Here is a 20,939-nt window from a genome sequence, read left to right as displayed (position 1 = left end):
TGGAAGTTGACACTTGCACAGCACCACTGAAAACAGAACCATCAGACTAGTTCACGCTACTCAAACAATAATGGGCTGTCTGATGTACTTTCTGGCAACATTGTGGCAGTTGGTAAATTAAAAGGGCCAGAAAATCTAGCATGAGGAGCAGATAGGAAGATTTGGAGACCTTCATTCCCCTTCTGTTTAGATTATTTTCAAATCAAAAAATATATGTTTTAACAGAACTGAATCCTCCAGAATACCTCAAAATCAATAGAAAATCTTCGTGTAAAACTTCACTAACAGTACAAGAAATTGGTGGACCAGGCAATACGGACCCACAACGCTATATCCCTTTGGTTCCTTGATTTTAAACATATACAAATTAATCAGATTGCCATCTTCTTTCTCTGATGACTTTAAGCATCCTGGACAAAAGCCTGGCGAAAGAAAGCCACCCTGACGTTTCAAGATAATGCCAAAAGTAATACAAGAGAGATTATCACTGCATCAGATTTCTCTAGTTAATGGATGAAAAACTTGGAAAAAACCCTCTATTCCAAATTGACCTGACTCTACCGATATGAAACAGCTAGTGTGAGCTCCCTGACAGCACTGGCTGCATTAATCTGTAACTGCCTTGCACTGCCACTCAGCAGCTTCCAATGAAACCTCAGTTAATATCAGAACCCCACTGGGACTGTATATCCTCTCTCTGGTGACTTGAGAACCATGTACAAGCACGGGCAGTCACTCCATATTATAAAAAAGATAGAGGCAAAGGTGCAAAGATGATCTACTAGAATGATACCAGAACTGAGAAAGTATACCCATCAGGAAAGAGAAGACTGGGCTGAGAACTGATAGAGGTCTTCAAGAGGGCTTGATATGGTAAATGTAGAGAAGATGTTTCCACTTGCGGGCGAGACTAGTGGTCATAAAGATAAGATAGTCACTAATATATCAAATGGGGAATTCAGGAGAAACTTTTTTACCCAGAGAGTTGTTAAGAGTGTGGAACTCGCTACCACAAGAACTAGTTCAGGCAAATAGCATAGATGCATTTAAAGGTAAATGAGATAAATACATGAAGGAGAAAGGAATAGAAGGATATGTTGATGGGATAAAAAGGGTGGGAGGAGGTTCGTGTGGAGCATAAACACCGGCACAGACCTGTTGGGCCAAATAGCACGTTTCTGTGCTGCAAATACTGTGTAATACTATGTAAATGTCAATGAATTGCTGCATTGCCACTGTTTACCACTGCTCATTAGTACACAAGTTAAACACAAACCAACTTGAAAGAGTGAGGGTGTCCCAAAGAAGTGACAATATTTTATTTGCATTGCACTGTAAAACATTGAAAAATATTCACACAATTTCAGCAAAGTTCAGTTCCAGTGGAAACAACTGCCAAAAGTAAACAAAACTGCCAAAACAAAAAAAATGAATTTATAATTATAACCAACTAGCTCTATGCAGATTTCTTCAAGTATTCAAACAAAAATAGGAACAGTTTGGAAATACAACACGTCAAGAAGAAATAACACCCTCATCTTTTCCTTCAAACCCCTCTGTAGGGATTATCCTGCCCCAAACACTCGTAGCCAAGTATACTATACATGGTTAAACTGCAAATTGGTGGATTTGAAACCAGAACATGAATTAAAATTATAGTAATTGATTTACAAATGAAAGAAGACAAACTCTGTTCACTCAGGTTGGAATCCCAACAGTCAAAACAGCAAATTATGCCAGTAACAGGGATTCATTATCCTCCTCTTGTCCAGTGGAGTACTCATCACATACGTTCCTCCTGCACAAAGCTTCCAGCAATCATACATTAAAAAGTTCAGACAAAAAAAATAAAAATTCTGCCCAAACATTAGGACATGTGCTATAAAATATTTTTTTTCAGTTTAAATGTAACCCAATTCCACCAACTAGTCTTTTGTCCCATCATCTTCAGTTGAATATGACAATGGCAGAGGCCCAGATGCATTGGCCAATTAACACTAGCCTACATTGTTGTCAAACCCAATCAGTCAACATAAAAAAATTACCGCCACATCATTTTTCCTTTTTTTGCCTCACATTTAAGGTGGGTTTTCAGCTCATGTCTTGCCTGATTGGAGGTGTGGGCCATTAACTGCTTCCTCAACTCATAAAAATGTTTGACCTTAAAAGAAACTGAAGGTTAGAAAATAGTTAGGAATGACCACTACACAGGTGGCAACTACCTATACAGATAGAGCTATCAGCTTCCAATCTGATTAATTAAATAATTGTACTGCATACAGCAGTGATATAAAAAAGAGCACAGTCACAAAATCAGACCAAGCATCATTTGTTTGTTAGGCTGTGCTGGTGTAGACACTTATGGCCTAATTTAGTCTGGTTACATGGATCAATTAGCACATCCTAACCTATTGTATACTACATTATTCATTTTTTTATTTACAAGTTTTTTTAAATTTAAAAAAAATTGTATAATTTCATGGCTTTGTAGTGAAAAATATATTGTGAATATGCTTTCACAGGTTGAATTAGAGAGGAGCCAGATGTCATTTTATTCGTACAATTTAAATCTACAATATCATCAATTAGAATACTGGATAATTCCATTGATGCTGTCATTTGTCAGGGGTCTTCTGTAAGAGTTTTCTTTTGATATCTCACATACAATGCATGGATCAAAATAAGCTGATGATACTCAGTACATACAATACTTACAACCAGCACAAGGACACACATGGAGTAGTTATAATATACTCTGTTCGGAAGTTTCCCTCATCAGCTCCTCCATGTGATGCAGGACTGCTCCATGATCATTTTTATAAACCTGCATTAAACATTTTGAAAAGGAGGAATAACTTCTGCGAACCTTGGTCAAAACTCTCTGAAATTCCCCCAAATGGCTACAAGCCCAGTATTTCCACAAAATTCTACATACTGCATAAATTAGACACAACATATACAAGGGACAGAGTTCAAGACTAGAACTTAATTCCAAGGTACAATAGAACTTCTAAATTGCTTGAGCTTAATCGGAACACTGACGCTTAAATCCTTTTGAATACATTACAATATTATATTGTAATCACCCTCTCAGTAGTGCAGTACCTGTACTACATGTAGTAGATAAGAATAAGCACCGATCTGAATTGGAAATTATTGAACAGTTACCAAATTAATTTACTAGCATCCAAGCTTGAATAAATCAGGGAACATTTCAAGTTGGATGATGCTCATTCTTTCAAGAAATCCGTTTCACCATCCAACAGTGCCATAGAGGGGATAACTTTGTTACTAGGAAGAACTTGCTATGCTGAATTGTAACATCACAATCAGGGGGTTGCAGCAGAGACCCGTGTCATCCACCAGAATGGAGGAATGCTGGGATTGTGCAGCATCTGCTGGGATCAGAGAAACAGATTTAAACAGTCCTCAATGTAGAAAGGGTTAACTCTGTATGCACCTACAAATAGCGAAGTCCATAATTTTATTCAAGCAGTATATATGTTTGTTCATCTTGTTAATTCTTTCGACTTCATGGCCTCAAGTGTGTATTCATCCTAAACATCCAATCAACAGTCTCCAACAGGAAGGGCATGCTGTAGTGTCTGGCAATATTCCTGAAGACCTGGATTTGCTCCATAAATCCCTATATTCATACAGATGAAAAACAAAATGCATGCATTAGGTCAGTCTACTTAGCATATAAACACAAGAGGGACTGAGATGCAGCTGGAAATCCAGTTTTTTTTTTGGGGGGGGGGGGGGCACGGATGGGATATGGTGATAGGGAAGAAGGGGGCCACAGATGCTAAATTAAAAGTGTGGGAGATTCTTAATACAATTTCTAGTTCATTTTTCTGAAAATTGAGAAAAAATTGAAGCAGACAAGTAACAAGAAAAAAAAAGTAAATCATTTTCAACCAATATCAGATAAAATTTCTGACAGTGATGGACAACTTTTATTCAAATGTGCCAGAATATGTTGGTATGGAATGAAATATACCTTCACAGAAATGGTCAAATCGAAGTCCCGGGCACAGCTACAGTAGATAGGCATGTTGGCTTCTTTGACGCCTTTACATTTTGAACAAATCTGGAGAAAAAAAAAGAAAATTAAATCTTGTCCAGCAGTTGTTCTTTCATAGCACACTAATTGGGAAGATGTGGTAGTTAATTATTTAGTTTACACAGATTAACAACTGTATTAAAATAACGCACAAGGAAATTCAACACAATAAAGCGTTAAGCAGTGCAATCAATTGAAACACACAATAAACAGTTTCCTCCCACATCACCACCACTAAGAAACTGTACTAACTAAATCTTGACGACATAGACCTGTTCAAGCTCTGAGATGCACCTTCCAGTGGACTGCTTACAGGGCTAAATTACAAGAGACCAGGGATGAGAGAGGGGAATCAGGTAGTGCTGAGCGGGGTGCTCCAAAGATTTGTTTTGGGGCCACTACTATTTCTAATTTATATCCATGACCCGGGTTCAGAAACCCAAGCAAATTAACCAAATATTCAGAAGATACCAAACTGAGAAAGGCGGGGGGGGGGGGGGGGGGGGGGTCGCAGCTCAGAAATTACATAATGAGTTGGGCAAATATCTAAGTGGCCTACTCCTGCTCCTATTTTTTATGGGTGGAATAGTGGCGGGTGGAATAGTGGCAGCTGAAATTTAATGCAAACAAATGTAAGGTACTGAACATAGAGTAAGAAAAAAGGTTACACATATAATTGAGGAATGGTGTTGAAAAAGACAAGGGCGAGTTTAAAAAAAGACCTAGAAGTCTCAGTAGATTTGACGGTCAATATGTGAAAGCGATGCAGAACAGCAATTGATAAAGCCAGTAGAATGTTGCACTACGTAGCCAAAATAGTAGAATGGAAGGTCAGAGGAAGTTCTGTATATTTCTCTGGTCAGATCACACTCTGCACTGTGTCCACTTCTGGCCTCCAATAAGTGAGACATTCAATTATTGGAAGGAGTACAAAGAACCCAATGTTCTTTAATAATCAAAGGAGTTAATTTGCTTTTAACAGAAATTTGACTTGTCCAATTTGGTGGCCCTTCCTATTTGGGCATCAGGGCACAGACCTGTATCCTGGCACTTTAGCACAAAAACAAGATGCAATTTCTAAGTCCGAATGCTTCTATGATTCCACCTCTCTTTTGTGCTGAATTGCTTCAAAATATTCCCCAACCCCTGCAAACTAAACTAGTTTAGTGCTAAAATTACCGTTAGATCAATGGGCTCAATTTTGGCCCATCCCTTTTTTCGGCGCACTTACCGGAGATGCGCCGCTTTTCTCCATTTAGAAGTGCACCGAAAAAATTCCTCCCCACTTTGGCCACTGTCCGGCCTCTCCTCGGTCGCCAGCGTGGCCAGTCGAGTCGGGGGCAGAGCCATCGTCCTGCGCTGAAAACAGTGCTGGGACATCTGCACATGCGCATTGGAGTCGGGTCGCAATGTCCGTGCATGCGCAGTAGCGCCAAAATTTGGCAATCGGCCATTTTTAAAAGGAATCGTAGCTGCTTGTGTTTTGCTGTCCGGTGAGTTTGCTTCCTGCAGCCTGTGTGTGATCCGATGACGGCAGTTCAATCGCTCCCGCCCCATCCCTGGCTAAATGGTCTCCTGGTGTGTTGTCGTCCCGCACCTATCCCAGGCCGAGTGGCCTCCCGCACCGGCCGGCCTGCTGCCTTCCCGGGGCGAATTTTTCAGATGAACTTACTTCTATTTTTTTTGTGTTATTGAATGCTTATTACTTTTTGTGCTTTGTTTAGTGCTTTATAAGTCTTGGTTTTTTAGATGCAGGTCCTCTCCGCTTCCCTTCCCACCCCATTCCAGGCCGAACCTACCTGCGCTGATTTCTTAACTCTCCGCAAGGGTTTTCTGAAGTGGCCACATACACGGGCTGAAGTAGATTTGGAGTAACTATTAGCTGGCCAAAGTGGCCTAAATGGCCAAAACTGGCATAGGTGGCTGATAACGCCCCCTTTTGAGAAAAACTTAACTAACCTAAAAAAATGGTGCAAATTGAATATGCAAAATGGGGATTTTTAAGATACGCCAGAAAAATCAAGTTACTTCAAAAAAAAGCAACTCCTGGCCAAAATTGAGCCCCAAGATTCTGGCACTAGGTTTCCATTCAGATGCCCAGGTCTATTATTCAGGAATACTGCACACTGTCAAAATGAAATAATTGTTATTTCCAAAATTTTAGTGACATCTAGGCACAAATCGGCAACACTGTCCGTCTTCCTCAATAAAGTGGGTGTGGATCCGTATGTGTCGCAGCTAGAATAAAAGGGATACAGCAATGGTTCAGCCATAAGCTGCTTAAAGTATTAGCATTTTGTTAACGTACCAAATCTTGAAGTGTATAGGCCATCATTTTCTTCTTCAGTGCTTCTACTAGTGCCATTTCTATGGAATCAGAGTCATATTCAGTCTGGCAATTAGTACAACACCACTTTGGTAACACCGTGCCATCCTGCCAAAAAAACAAAGAGTTAGAATCGCTGTCTGCAAGCTTCAAGCGTTAAACACTAAAACACAAGCAACAAGAGCAAAAGCAACGAAATACATAAAGCATGATTATACTGCACAAAGCATTGCCAAAAAACTGAAATTTCAATTTTTAAAAAGTGGTATGGAAGCAGGATGGAATCTTTAAAGCATTTAAAATTCAAAGTTGTACCATCATTTAAAAATATTAAAATGGAGGAAAAATGTGCTAAAGTGCCAGCATATTGGTCTGTGCACAAATAAACTCAAAGAAATGTTTCAATCATGAAAATATATTTATACTTAAGCCCTACCCATATTTTGTACAAAGCAGCATGTTTAGAAACAAGCTGTACTCCTGCAATAGCTGCGACAGAATAGTGGTGGATGTCTCAGGTGGTGGCTGGGCTGACGATCAAATGGACTGCTTTGTCCTGGATGGTATCGAGCTTTTGGAGTGTTGCAGCTGCATCGATCCAGGCAAGTGGAGAGTATTCCATCACACTCCTGACTTGTGCCTTGCAGATGGTGGAGAAGCTTTGGGGAGTCAGAAGGTGAGTCACTTGCAGACGAACTCCCAGCCTCTGACCTGCTCTAGTAGCCATGGCATTTACGTGGCAGGTCCACCTAAGTTTCTGGTCAATGGTGACCCGCCATGATGTTGATGGTGGGGGATTCAGTGATGGTAATGCCACTGAATGTCATGGGGAGGTGGTTACACTTTCTCTTGTTAGGGATGGTCATTATCTGGCACTTGTGGCGCAAATGTTACTTGCCACTTATCAGCCCTAACCTGGATGTTGTCCAAATTTTGCTGCATGTGGACCAGGACTGCTTTATTATGAGGAATTTCAAATGGAGCTGAACACTGTGCAAATCTCAGTGAACAACCCAAATCTGATATAATAACGGGAAGCTCACTAATGAAGCAGTTGAAGATAGTTGGGCTAAGTACACTGCCCTGAGGAACTCCTGCAGTGATGTCCTGGGGCTAAGATGATTGGCCTCCAACCATCTTCCTTTGTGCTAGATCACCATTTACTTCAGTTTTACTAGGGCTGAATGCAGCCTTGATGTCAAGGGCAGTCACTCTTGAGTCACCTTTGGAATGCAGCTCTTTTGTCCATATTTGGACCAAGGCTGTAATGAGATCTGGAGCCGAGTGGTCTTGGTGGAACCCAAACTGAGTATCAATGAGCTGGTTATCGTAAGTGTCGCTTGATAGTACTGTTGACGGCTCATTTCATCACGCTGCTGCTGATTGAGAGCAGGACCTGTTAAAAATGTTAAAGGCGGCAGGACAAGTTGATAAAACTGTTAAAACGCACAGGATTTTGACTTTATAAACAAGAGGCAAAAGCAAGGAAATTATGCAAAACCTTTATAAGTCACCAGCTGGAGTATTTTAGGAAAGGTGTCAAGGCCTTGGAGAAGATGCAGTGGAGATTATACCAGGGATGAGTGTCTTAAGTTGTAAGGAGAGACTAGAGAAGCTGAGATTGTTCTCCTTAGAGCAGAGAAGATTGAGAGATTTAATAGGTGTTCAAAATTATGAAGGAATTTGATGGAGTAGATAAAGAGAAACTGCTTCTACAGACAAGAGGGTCACTAATCAGAGGACTCATATTTAAGATAATTGGCAAAGGAAACAGAGGGGAGAAGATAATTTTTTTTTTACTAAGCGAGTAGTTATGATGTGGAATAAATCATCTGAAAGAGTGGTGGAAGCAATTTCAATAGTAACTTTTATCATAGCTAGCGCAAAGAAAGATGCTTGTGGTTGTTGGAGGCCAATCATCTCAGCCCCAGGACATCACTGCAGGAGTTCCTCAGGGCAGTGTACTTAACCCAACTATCTTCAACTGCTTCATTAGTGAGCTTCCCGTCATAATATCAGATTTGGGTTGTTCACTGATAATTTCACAATGTTCAGCTCCATTTGAAATCCCAGATAATAAAGCATTCCTAGCACGCATGCGGCAAGACTATACACTTAGAATAGAAACAGTTGCTGGGTTATTGTGAAAGAGCAGGGGGTTAGGACAAATTGGATAGCTCTTTCAAAAGAGCTGGGACAATAACAATGGGCTGAATGGATCCTTCTGTACAATTCTATGAATTTTATCAACACTGATGTCCACTGGATAACTTTTCCATATCTTTTTATTTTGATTAAATTTTTTTATACAAAGTAATGAGCACAAAATAGTCCATGTAAAAACAGCTTTTCAATAAAATAAAGACATAAGAAATAGGAGCTGCAGGATTAGGCCATTTGGCCCCACGAGCCTGTTCCGCCATTTAATAAGATCATGGCTGATCTGATCTTGGGTTCATTTCCATTTCCCTGACCGCTCCCCATAACCCTTCACTCCCTTATCGTTCAAAAATCTGTATCGCCACCTTAAATATATTCAATGACCCAGCCTCCACAGCTCTCTGGGGCAGAGAATGCCATAGATTTATGATCCTCAGAGACAAAATTCCTCCTTATCTCAGTTCTAAATGGGCGACCCCTTATTCTGAGACTATGCCCTCTAGTTCTAAATTCACCCACTAGTGGAAACAGCCTCTCTGCATCTACCTTGTTGAGCCCCCCTCAGTATCTTATGTTTCAATAAGATCACCTCTCATTCTTCTAAGTTCCAATGAATATAGGCCCAACCTGTTCAACCTTTCTTCATAAGTTAACCCCTTCAAACTAGTGGGAGGAAAGAAGATTGGGAAGCTTTTAAAAGCCAGCAAAGGATGACTAAAAAAAATGATTAAGAAAGGGAAGGTAAACTATAGACATAGAAACAGACATAGAAAATAGGTGCAGGAGTAGGCCATTCAGCCCTTCGAGCCTGCACCGCCATTCAAAGAGTTCATGGCTGAACACGCAACTTCAGTACTCCATTCCTGCTTTCTTGTATTACCCCTGACTACTAGGGGGATCAAGGACTACATCTAACTCGTTTTTGAATACATTTAGTGAATTGGCCTCAACAACTTTCTGTGGTAGAGAATTCCACAGGTTCACCACTCTCTGGGTGAAGAAGTTTCTCCTCATCTCGGTCCTAAATGGCTTACCCCTTATCCTTCGACTGTGACCCCTGGTTCTGGACTTCCCCAACATTGGGAACATTCTTCCTGCATCTAACCTGTCTAAACCCATCAGAATTTTAAACGTTTCTATGAGATCCCCTCTCATTCTTCTGAACTCCAGTGAATACAAGCCCAGTTGATCCAGTCTTTCTTGATATGTCAGTCCCGCCATCCCGGGAATCAGCCTGGTGAACCTTCGCTGCACTCCCTCAATAGCAAGAATGTCCTTCCTCAAGTTAGGAGACCAAAACTGTACACAATACTCCAGGTGTGGCCTCACCAAGGCCCTGTACAACTGTAGTAACACCTCCCTGCCCCTGTACTCAAAATCCCCTCGCTATGAAGGCCAACATGTCATTTGCTTTCTTAACCGCCTGCTGTACCTGCATGCCAACCTTCAATGACTGATGTACCATGACACCCAGGTCTCGTTGCACCTCCCCTTTTCCTAATCTGTCACCATTCAGATAATAGTCTGTCTCTCTGTTTTTAGCAAAGTGGATAACCTCACATTTATCCACATTATACTTCATCTGCCATGCATTTGCCCACTCATCTAACCTATCCAAGTCACTCTGCAGCCTCACAGCATCCTCCTCGCAGCTCACAATGCCACCCAACTTAGTGTCATCCGCAAATTTGGAGATATTACATTTAATCCCCACGTCCAAATCATTAATGTACAATGTAAACAGCTGGCGCCCCAGCACAGAACCTTGCGGTACCCCACTAGTCACTGCCTGCCATTCTGAAAAGTACCCATTTACTCCTACTCTTTGCTTCCTGTCTGACAACCAGTTCTCAATCCACGTCAGCACACTACCCCCAATCCCATGTGCTTTAACTTTGCACATTAATCTCTTGTGTGGGACCTTGTCGAAAGCCTTCTGAAAGTCCAAATACACCACATCAACTGGTTCTCCCTTGTCCACTCTACTGGAAACATCCTCAAAAAATTCCAGAAGATTTGTCAAGCATGATTTCCCTTTCACAAATCCATGCTGACTTGGACCTATCATGTCACCTCTTTCCAAATGCGCTGCTATGACATCCTTAATAATTGATTCCATTCATTTTACCCACTACCGATGTCAGGCTGACCAGTCTATAATTCCCTGTTTTCTCTCCCTCCTTTTTTAAAAAGTGGGGTTACATTGGATCAGTTCCTGTGGAGTGGAGGGTAGCCAGAGTCTATGGAATGTTGGAAAATGACTGTCAATGCATCCGCTATTTCCAAGGCCACCTCTAAGTACAGGGATGCAGTCCATCAGGACCTGGGGATTTATCGGCCTTCATTCCCATCAATTTCCCCAACACAATTTCCCGAAAAGTATGAAAGTAAACTAGCACAAAATATAAAAACAGATAGCAAGAGTTTCTATAGGTATATAAAAAGGAAAAGAGTGGCTAAAGTATATGTTGGTCCCTTAGATGACGAGACTGGGGAATTAGCAATGGGGAACATGGAGATGGCAGAAACTCTGAACAAATACTTTGTATCCGTCTTTCCGGTAGAGAACAGTAACAATATTCTGACAGTGGATAGTCAAGGGCTATGGGGCGGGGGGGGGAGAGGAACTTAACACAATCACTAAGGAACTAAGGAGGTGGTACTCAGTAAGATAATGGGACTAAAGGCAAATAAATCCACTGGACCTGATGGCTTGCATCTTAGGGTCTTGAGAAGTAGCGATAGGGAGTGTGGATAAATTGGTTGTAATTAACCAAAATTCCCTGGATTCTGGAGAGGTCCCAGCAGATTGGAAAACTGCAAATGTAACACCCTCATTTATAAAAGGAGGCAGACAAAAAGCAGGAAACTATAGACCAGTTAGCCTAACATCTGTGGTTGGGAAAATGTTGGGAGTCCATTATTAAACAAGTAGTAGCGGGACATTTGGAAAAACAAAATTCGGTCAGGCAGAGCCAGCATGGATTTATGAAAGGGAAGTCATGTTTGACAAATTTACTGTAATTCTTTGAGGATGTAACGAAGAGGGTGGATGAAGGGGAACCAATGGATGTGGTGTATTTAGATTTCCAGAAGGCATTTGACAAGGTGCCACATAAAAGGTTACTGCACAAGATAAAAGTTCACGGGGTTGGGGGTAATATATTAGCATGGATAGAGGATTGGCTAACAGAAAACAGAGAGCCGAGATAAATGGTTCATTCTCGGGTTGGCAATCAGTAACTAGTGGGGGTGCCGTAGGAATCAGTGCTGGGACCCAACTATTTACAATCTATATTAACGACTAGGAAGAAGGGATCGAGTGTAATGTAGCCAAGTTTGCTAACAATACAAAGATGAGAGGGAAAAGCAATGTGTGAGGAGGACATAAAAAATCTGCAAAAGGACATAGACAGGCTAAGTGAGTGTGCAAAAATTTGGCAGATGGAGTATAATGTTGGAAAGTGGGAGGTCATGCACTTTGGCAGAAAAAAAAATCAAAGAGCAAGTTATTATTTAAATGGAGAAAAACTGCAAAGTGCCGCAGTACAGCGGGACCTGGGGGTACTTGTGCATGAAACACTAAAGGTTAGTAAGCAGGTACAGCAAGTGATCAGGAAGGCCAATGGAATCATGGCCTTTATTGCAAAGGGGATGGAGTATAAAAGCAGGGAGGTCTTGCTAGTTATACAGGGTATTGGTGAGGCCACACCTGGAATACTACGTGCAGTTTTGGTTTCCATATTTACGAAGCGATATATTTGCTTTGGAGGCATTTCAGAAAAGTTTCACTAGGTTGATTCCAGAGATGCGTGGGTTGACTTATGAGGAAAGGTTGAGTAGGTTGGGCCTCCATTCATTGGAATTCAGAAGAATGAGAGGTGATCTTATCGAAAAGTATAAGATTATGAGGGGGCTTGACAAGGTGGATAGAGAGAGAATGTTTCCACTGATAGAACTAGAGGGCATAATCTTAGAATAAGGGGCCGCCCATTTAACAGTGAGATGAGGAGAAATTTCTTCTCTCAGTGGATTGTAAATCTGTGGAATTCGCTGCCTCAGAGAGCTGTGAAGCTGGGACATCGAATACATTTAAGACAGAGATAGACAGTTTCTTAAACAATAAGGGAATAAGGGGTTATGGGGAGCGGGCAGGGAAGTGGACCCAAGTCCATGATCCGATCAGCCATGATCGTATTAATGGCGGAGCAGGCTCGAGGGGCCTATGGCCTACTCCTATTTCTTATGTTCATCTCAGAAATCAACGCAGTGAACCTCCTCTGAACTGCCTCTAATGCAAGTATATCCCTCCTTAAATAAGGCGACCAAAACTACACAGTACTCTAGGTGTGGTCTCACCAATACCTGTACAGTTGTAGCAGGACTTCCCTGCTTTTATACTCCATCCTACTTGCAATAAAGGCCAACATTCCATTTGCCTTCCTGATTACTTGCTGTACCTGCATACAAACCTTTTGGGTTTCAGGCACAAGCACACGCATATCCCTCTGTACTGCAGCACATTGCAATTTTTCTCTATTTAAATTAAAATTTGCTTTTTTATTTTTCCTGCCAAAGTGGATAACGTCACACTTTCCCACATTATACTCCATCTGCCAAATGTTTGCAGATTCTTTATGTCCTCCTCACAACTTGCTTTCCCACCCCTCTTTGTGTAGTCAACAAACTTGACTACATTACATTCGGTCCCTTCATTCAAGACATTAATATAGATGGTAAATAGTTGAGGACAGAGCACCGATCCCTGCGGCACCCCACTAGTCACGGTTTGCCAACTGTAAAATTACCCATTTATCCCGACTCTGTTTTCTGTTAGTTAGCGAATCCTCTATCCATGCTAATATATTACCCCAACCCAGTGAGCTCTTATCTTGTGCCGTAATCTTTTATGTAGCACCTTATCAAATGCCTTCTGGAAATCCAAATACAGCACCCATCCACTGGTTCCCCCCTTATCCACCCTGCTCATTATATCTCGAAAGAACTCCAGCAAATTTGTAAAACATAATTTCCCTTTCATAAAACCATGCTGACTCTGCTGACTGTATTATGATTTTCCAAATGTCCAGCTACTGTTTCCTTAATGATGGACTCCAGCAGATGTTAGGCTAACTGGCCTATAGTTTTCTGCTTTCTGTCTCCCTCCTTTTTTAAATAGGGGCGTTACATTTGTAGTTTTCCAATCCGCTGGGACCTCTCCAGACTCCAGGGAATTTTGGTAGATTGTAACTAATGCATCCTGTATCCTGCAGCCATCTCGTTTAAGACCCAAGTTGTAGGCCATCAGGTCCAGGGACTTGTCTACCTTTATTGCAAGGAGGGTAGAGTATAAAAGCAGAGAAGTCCTGCTACAACTGTACAGGGTATTGGTGAGGCCATACCTAGAGTATTACATACAGTTTTGGTATTCATATTTAAAGGAAGGATATACTTACATTGGAAGCTGTTCAGAGAAGGATCACTAGGTTGATTCCGGAGATGAGGGGGTTGACTTATGAAGATAGGTTGAGTAGGTTGGGCCTATACGCATTGGAGTTCAGAAGAATGAGAGATGATCTTATCGAAACAAGATAATGAGGGGGCTCGACAAGATGGATGCAGAGAGGATATTTCCACTCATAGGGGAAACTAAAACTAGGGGGCATAGTCTCAGAATAAGGGCTGCCCATTTAAAACTCAGATGAGGAGGAATTTCTTCTTGGTTGTAAATGTGGAATTCTCTGCCCAAGTGAGCTGTGGAGGCTGGGTCATTGAATATATTTAAGGTGGAGATACAACAGATTTTTGAGCGATAAAGGAATAAAGGCTTATGGGAAGCAGGCAGGGAAGTGGAGCTGAATCCATGATCAGATCAGCCGTGATCTTATTAAATGGCGGAGCAGGCTCGAAGGGCCAAATGGCCTACTCCCACTCCTATTTCTTGTGTTCTTATGTTTAGTCCCATTATTTTACCAAGTACTTTATCTTTGATAGTGATTGTTTTAAGTTTCCTCGTCCCTGTAACCCCTTGATTATCTATTATTGGGATGTTTTAGTGTCTTCTAACGTGAAGACCGATACAAAATATTTGTTCAAAGTATCTGCCATTTCCCTGTTCCCCAGTCTCATCCTCTAAGGGATCAATGTTTACATTAGCTACCCTCTTCCTTTTTACATAGCTGTAGAAGCTCTTACTATCTGTTTTTATATGTCTTGTTAGTTTACTCTCATAATCTATCTTCTCTCTCTATTATTTATTTAGTCGTTCGTTGTTGGTTTTAAAAAAAAATCCCAATCCTCTGGCCTCCCACTAATCTTGGCAACATTGTATGTCATTGTTTTCAATTTGATACCATCCTTTACTTCCTTAATTAGCCAAGGATGGTTCTCCCGTCTCAAAGTCTTTCCTTCTCACTGGAATATATTTTTGTTGAGTTATGAAATATCTCCTTAAATGTTTGCCACTGCTCATCAATCGTCTTACTCTTTAATCTATTTTCCCAGTCCACTTGAGCCAACTCTGCCTTCATACCTTTGTAATCGCCTTTATTTAAGATCATGACACTGGTTTGAGACACAACTTTCTCACCCTCCAACTGAATTTGAAATTCAACCGCTATGATCATTCTTTCCTAGAGGATCCTTTACTATGAGATCATTTATTAATCCTGTCTGATTACACAGCACCAGATCTGAGATAGCCTGTTCCTGGTTGATTCCACAACATACTGTTCAAGAAAACCATCCTGGATGCACTCTTATGAACACTTCCTCAAGGCTACCTTGGCCAATTTGATTTGTCCAATCAATATGAAGATGAAAATCGCCCATGACTATTGCCGTACCTTTCTTACAAACCTCTATTATTTATTGATTTAGGGCCTAATAAAGATGATGCTTTACTTCTGACAATACAACATTGCTCAGTGCACACTTTGCACTACACTACACATTGACAATTCTGAAATGTCTGAAAAATGTGAATAATCCATTTCCTCCAACATTTACAAATGGATGCGTCAAGATTAGACTCTCAGCTGCCTGCCCGCTGAAAGAAAACAGTGCCAGAAATGATGAATCCCTCCTTACCTACCTGCAAGATGGAAGGGTCTTTGCAAAGGTCCAGGTCTCGGCAGAAGTTGCAATTCCTGCAGATAATCTCAGATAGTATGTAGGACTGGCAGGGATCTTTAAACTGGGCTTCCTCAGAGAATTCACCTACGTCAATTAGACGTAGAAGATCCCGCTTCAACTTGTTAACCTGATTGGTTATGTTCGAATCCAGAGACAAGATCTATTTGAAGACAAGAGTGCACTGCAACAGGGTGTTTGTATAATGTACTCATATACAACAAATAGGATTTTATTTTTCATACACGAGCACTAATATTTGTGCAAACTTTGTGCTATAAAAGTGAAGGCTGGGAATGCAAGAAAATGGGATATTTTTTATTTTATGTGCCAAATGACATCATGCATCACTCAGTCAAGAATAGCAGAACGAGAAGCTCCTTCTACAATGCACATCAAGCTTAAACAATATTATATTAAAAAATAAAAATAAAGTTTGTACTGAAATCTAAGCATCTGCCATTGCTCAGTGGTAGCATTCTTGTAGCTGACTCAAGATTGTGGGTTCAAGTCACCGACATTTGAGCACATAATTGAGGTCGACACTTCAATGCAGTACTGAGGGAGTGCAGCACTGTCAGAGGCGCTGTCTTTCAGATGAGATATTAAATTGAGGCCCCGTCTGCCCTCTCGGTTGGATGTATAAGATCCCATGATACTATTCAAAGAGTAGGGGATTTCTCCAGGTGTCATGGCCAACATTTATTCTCAACCAACACAAATAAAAGTAGATTATCTAGTCATTTATCACGTTGCTGTTTGTGGGACCTTGCTGAGTGCAAACTGGTTGCTGCTTTTATCTACATTACAACAGTGACATAGGAATCATCTCTTTGTACTAACTGAAATGCAGCCGTTTCTCTGATTTGCTCTCCAGACCTATTGCTAATTGGTCCCCTTGGAGGATAAGCCACACCCCAAAGTTCCTCTGGAATGTGTAACTGGAACTGCTCACCCCAAGTTGAGTGAAATTCCAATTTGTAATTTGATACATTTTGACTTCAGAAGCCACTGAGATAGATCTCCCCAAAAGCCACCAATTTCCAGCCGAAGTCCCTTACCCCAGCACAAGTGCATCCCTCCCCCAGCTGAAGTCCATTACCCCAGTGCAAGTGCATCCCTCCACCAGCTGAAGACCCCTACCCAAGCGCATGACCTTACCCCCCACATAGATGGGGCATTGTGTGCAGATTGTTAACATGTTTATTGGGTATAAAGTGAATAGTGATAGTGTCGTGACCTCTGGAATTCATCCACCCCAACGATGTCCCTTGTAACACATGCACCGAGCTTGCATGCACCAGAGGACAGGAACAATGTGATCCATCTTCTCAGAGTTCCCTCTCCATCCCCCCACCTGTGTCTCTCTCTCCAACCTCCCAGGCTCGCTCTCTCTCTTTCCTCCCCGCCCCCCCCAAAGCGCTCTCCCCGCCTGCCTCTCTCTCTCTCTCTCTCTCTCTCTCTCTCTCTCTCTCTCTCTCTCTCTCTCTCTCTCTCTCTCTCTCTCTCTCTCTCTCTCTCTCTCTCTCTCCTGCCACCGGCTCTCCCAGGCGCTGCGGGAGGCTCGGGGCCTGCTCGGGACTGCGGGAGATGGCTCGGGGCCCGGCGCTGTGGGAGGCTCGGCAGATGTGTTCGGCTGCTCAGTGGAGGAAACGTGGTGCAGAAAAGGATTAGTAGGAATTGCACTGGGCGGGCGGCGGCGATGGTGATATTTGTCCTAACTCTTGTTTCTGCACCTGCGCAGAAGGAAGACTTAGTACAAATAGTTACTGCGGTGACTATATTTCAAATATACTTCATGTAGGATTTCACATTACTAAGTTATTTCAAAACTAAAATACCATTCTAAAAACCAAACTAAGACAACGTATTAAACACAAATTTGTGCCAAGTTTTGCTTGGAAAAATGTGTTTTTCAGTGGTATCTCCTAAGAACTGAGATTGATCAAATCCATCAAATATAGAACTAATCAAGATAGCTGCCATTCTTTTAAATTGATTTAAATAATACATTTCCAAAGGACTGTTATAACATTGCATAATCCATCCCCTCCACCCAGAGAATGCCATTCTTCCTTTGCAGTTGATTGAATTTGAACCTGGATCTCAGAAGTGAAAGTGACGTTTTCTAACATTAGACACCCCCCCCCCCCCAAATTCCATTCCAAGACAGTAAATCCTAAATACGATTATGCTGCTCGAGGTAAATTGAAAAGCTCTGTTTGCCTCACCTTACAGACCGATTTGATGAATTCCAGTGCTGGGTTGTTGAATGGAAGATAGGAGCCAGGCAGAATTGGGAACATTTCAGAAGGTTCAGTGGAATATCTATTGCCGCTCACCTTCTTCTGAATCTTCTGAGTGATGGTGAAGAAGTTTTGTGTGAGCTCATTAGACACATACTCCTGAGAGAAGGTGATCATTCCTGCAGAATTAAAGAGAGAAAAAAAGACTTGCATGTAGTTACATGAGTCGCCAGCACAGAAACTGGCCACTCTTCCCAACTGGTCCATGCCAGTGTTTATGCTCCACAGGAGCCTCCTCCGACTCCTCTTCATCTCACCCTATCAACATATCCTTCTATTCCATTCTCAGTCATGTGCATATTTAGCTGACCCTTAAATGCATCTATGCAATTTATCTCAACTACTCCTCGCGGTAGCAAGTTCCACATCCTTACCATTCTTGGGTAAAGAGGTTTCTCCTGAACTCCAGATTGGATTTATTGGTGATCGTCTTATACTTATGACACCTAGTTATGGTCTATTATATTAGATCACGGCTGATCTGCACCTCAACCCCATTTACCCTCCATTCACAACATCAGGATGTTCCAAAGCACTTTAGAACCAGTAAAGTATTTTTTGAAGTGCAATCACTGTTGTAATGTAGGAAACGCTGCAGCCAAATTGCACACACCAAGATCCCACAAACAGCAATGTGATAATAACCAGATAATCTGTGTTTTTTTTTTAAAGTGATGGGATAAACATTTGCTAGGGCACCAGGGAGAACTCCCCTGCTCTTCTTCAAAATAGTGCCCCAAGATCTTTTACATCCAGCTGAGATGGGGCCTCAGTTTAACGCTTCGTCTGAAACACCTCAGTATTGCACAAGAGTGTCAGCCTGGATTTTATGCTCAAGTCTCTGGAGTGGGACTCAAACCCACAACCTTCTGACTCAGAAGCGAGAGTGTTACCACTTAGCCATGCCTGACACTGACAACGGAGGGCTGGAAACCTTGAGAATATGACAAGCACTATGGTTGCTGCCTGAAAATAGTGTTTATCTGCACAAAATCTCAGTCAAAATAGTCTATTACTGTAATAAGTACAGTTTATAGAAAATCTCCTCTTTTCAAGTTACACAACCCATAATCTTTGTTAATTTAAAAAGTCGTCTTAAAAGTGTGTAGAAAAAAGCAACAGTATTGATTGTTAAAAGTTGTTCTAATTTAAGAATTGATCTATTGAATAAATTGCAACTGGTTCAGTTTATTTTACATTTCTGATATATGACACAAATTCTTTTTGCATTTTTCCACAGGTCAATCTTTCAAAATGATTTCAAAAACAAAAGAACTATAATGAATGGGATGAAAACTAGTGTCTTTCTCTGAACACTACTTTCTGCATTTTTAATTTCTCACCTGCTAAAGTGCCAGTTTCTCCTGATGGCTCCTGAGAGATCTGGCTGGTTCCTTGTCGTTTGATAGGAGTACATCCTGGGGCATTACGTCTCAGTTCCTCCTTCATGCTGTGGTACACAGCTACAATGTAAGCTGAAAGATTTCAATGTGGTGAGTACATGAAACTGCAGAAATAAATTCACTGACAATAAGATGACTTGCGTGGAGACATAGAATTTTAATTTAGCAAGGCGGGGGCGGGGTGTTGCAGAGAAGAGGTCAGTTACAATAATGTTCACATTAACTTTGCCCATAATTCATTTTCTGTCTCTATTCTGCCAATTGGTCATTTTCAATATTTCTGAGAAATGAAATGGCTTCGCCTGGCCACATTAAATCGCTAGAAAAGGGAAAGGAAGAGATCAATTCTCTACCAATATCACTCTGCAACTCATCTTAACTGTGTGACAACGGTGATTGCCAACTTTTCCCTTCCCCATTTTGCCTCATTCAATGTTTGGATGTGATCTAAAAATGCATCACACAAAGAATCTCATTTGCAAACAAATGGCCCAGGGATAGTGGTCGGGGGTGGAGAGAGAGAGAGAAAGGTGGAAAGATATATTAAAACTTTTAAGAGCATCCACTACACTGAAAAGTGCCATGAATAAAAAAGGTATGCTGCTTTTTTCAGACCTGGAAAGTTAAAACAACGGAGTTATAAATTGCTGATAAGCTGCACCGTTCTCAATGTTCTTTTCTAGCATGCATAATGCGAAGCTCAGTGAAAATCCGTAAGAATATTCTGTTCCACAATTTCTAGCTCATTTCCAATTACAATGGAATACTGTCCGAAACTAAAGTATTTCATGCTGTCATTACTTTTAACTTGTTATAATTTAACAAACTGTTAAGTAAGAGATGTCTTGTCATAGATAATGGTAAAACTGGTTTAAAAACAATGCACAAACACCTGGCGATCTGTAATCACTTTTACTAAAGTTCTAACTGACCACAGGATCTATTCAAACCATTCACAACACATGGAGTAAACAGCAGCAACTTGCAGTTATGGAGCACCTTTAATCGTGAAAAATGTTCAATGAGGCTCACAGAAGTGGAAGGAAAAATTTAGATGTTGAACCAAAGGAGCAGCTAATAAGAGGGATGGATCAAAAGTTTGGTAATGAGGTGGGGATGGAGATGAGAAAAGATTCAGGGAGAGAATTCCAAAGCATGGGGACTATGGCCCTTAAAGGCACAGCAACCAATTGTGGAGTAAAGGGGTAGGTGGGGGGGGGGGCCGAGGGAGTAATGAAGCTAGAATCAGAAGAATCGAGACTTCTGCGGTTCGGGTTACAGGGCTGGAGAAGAGTACAGACGTAGGGAGGGGCAAGGTCATGAAGGACTTTGAATTTAAAAACAATTATGAGAAACACTAGCCTGAAAAGGAACAGCAGCTGAACTTCACAACTGTGCTCCAGACACAGTCGACCTATGAGCAAACCCACAGCTGAACACAGAGGGGGCAAAATAGGCTCCTTTGCGTCTTCTGTAAGTGGCCCCAAAAGGGGAGATACTGAATTGCTCCCCCCTATTACTATAATTATTTATTGCTTGCCAGTTTT

The 20,939-nt window shown here is 41.4% G+C and overlaps 1 protein-coding gene and 1 long non-coding RNA gene across 2 annotated transcripts in view; one reads left to right on the top strand and one right to left on the bottom strand.

The window, feature by feature from the left end:
- Positions 1 to 20,939, top strand: part of LOC139269000 (uncharacterized) — an 88,224-nt gene that overhangs the window by 50,993 nt on the left and 16,292 nt on the right. Inside the window, exon 2 of the long non-coding RNA XR_011594145.1 lies at positions 19,230 to 19,482. This is a non-coding gene — a long non-coding RNA (uncharacterized lncRNA). The remainder of the gene's footprint in view (positions 1 to 19,229; positions 19,483 to 20,939) is intronic.
- The window catches only part of pole (polymerase (DNA directed), epsilon), a 126,160-nt gene continuing 106,501 nt past the window's right edge, over positions 1,281 to 20,939 (bottom strand). The window contains exons 44-49 of the mRNA XM_070887921.1: positions 19,333 to 19,464; positions 17,915 to 18,108; positions 15,646 to 15,846; positions 6,375 to 6,500; positions 4,004 to 4,093; positions 1,281 to 3,646 (exon numbers count right to left, since the gene is read on the bottom strand). Coding sequence (XP_070744022.1) covers positions 3,533 to 3,646; positions 4,004 to 4,093; positions 6,375 to 6,500; positions 15,646 to 15,846; positions 17,915 to 18,108; positions 19,333 to 19,464 — 857 coding nt within the window. The 3' untranslated portion in view covers positions 1,281 to 3,532. The remainder of the gene's footprint in view (positions 3,647 to 4,003; positions 4,094 to 6,374; positions 6,501 to 15,645; positions 15,847 to 17,914; positions 18,109 to 19,332; positions 19,465 to 20,939) is intronic.

The sequence above is a fragment of the Pristiophorus japonicus genome, chromosome 8 (genome assembly GCF_044704955.1).
Source record: "Pristiophorus japonicus isolate sPriJap1 chromosome 8, sPriJap1.hap1, whole genome shotgun sequence".
NCBI lineage: Eukaryota > Metazoa > Chordata > Chondrichthyes > Pristiophoridae > Pristiophorus > Pristiophorus japonicus.
This window is presented reverse-complemented; position numbering and strand designations above follow the sequence as displayed.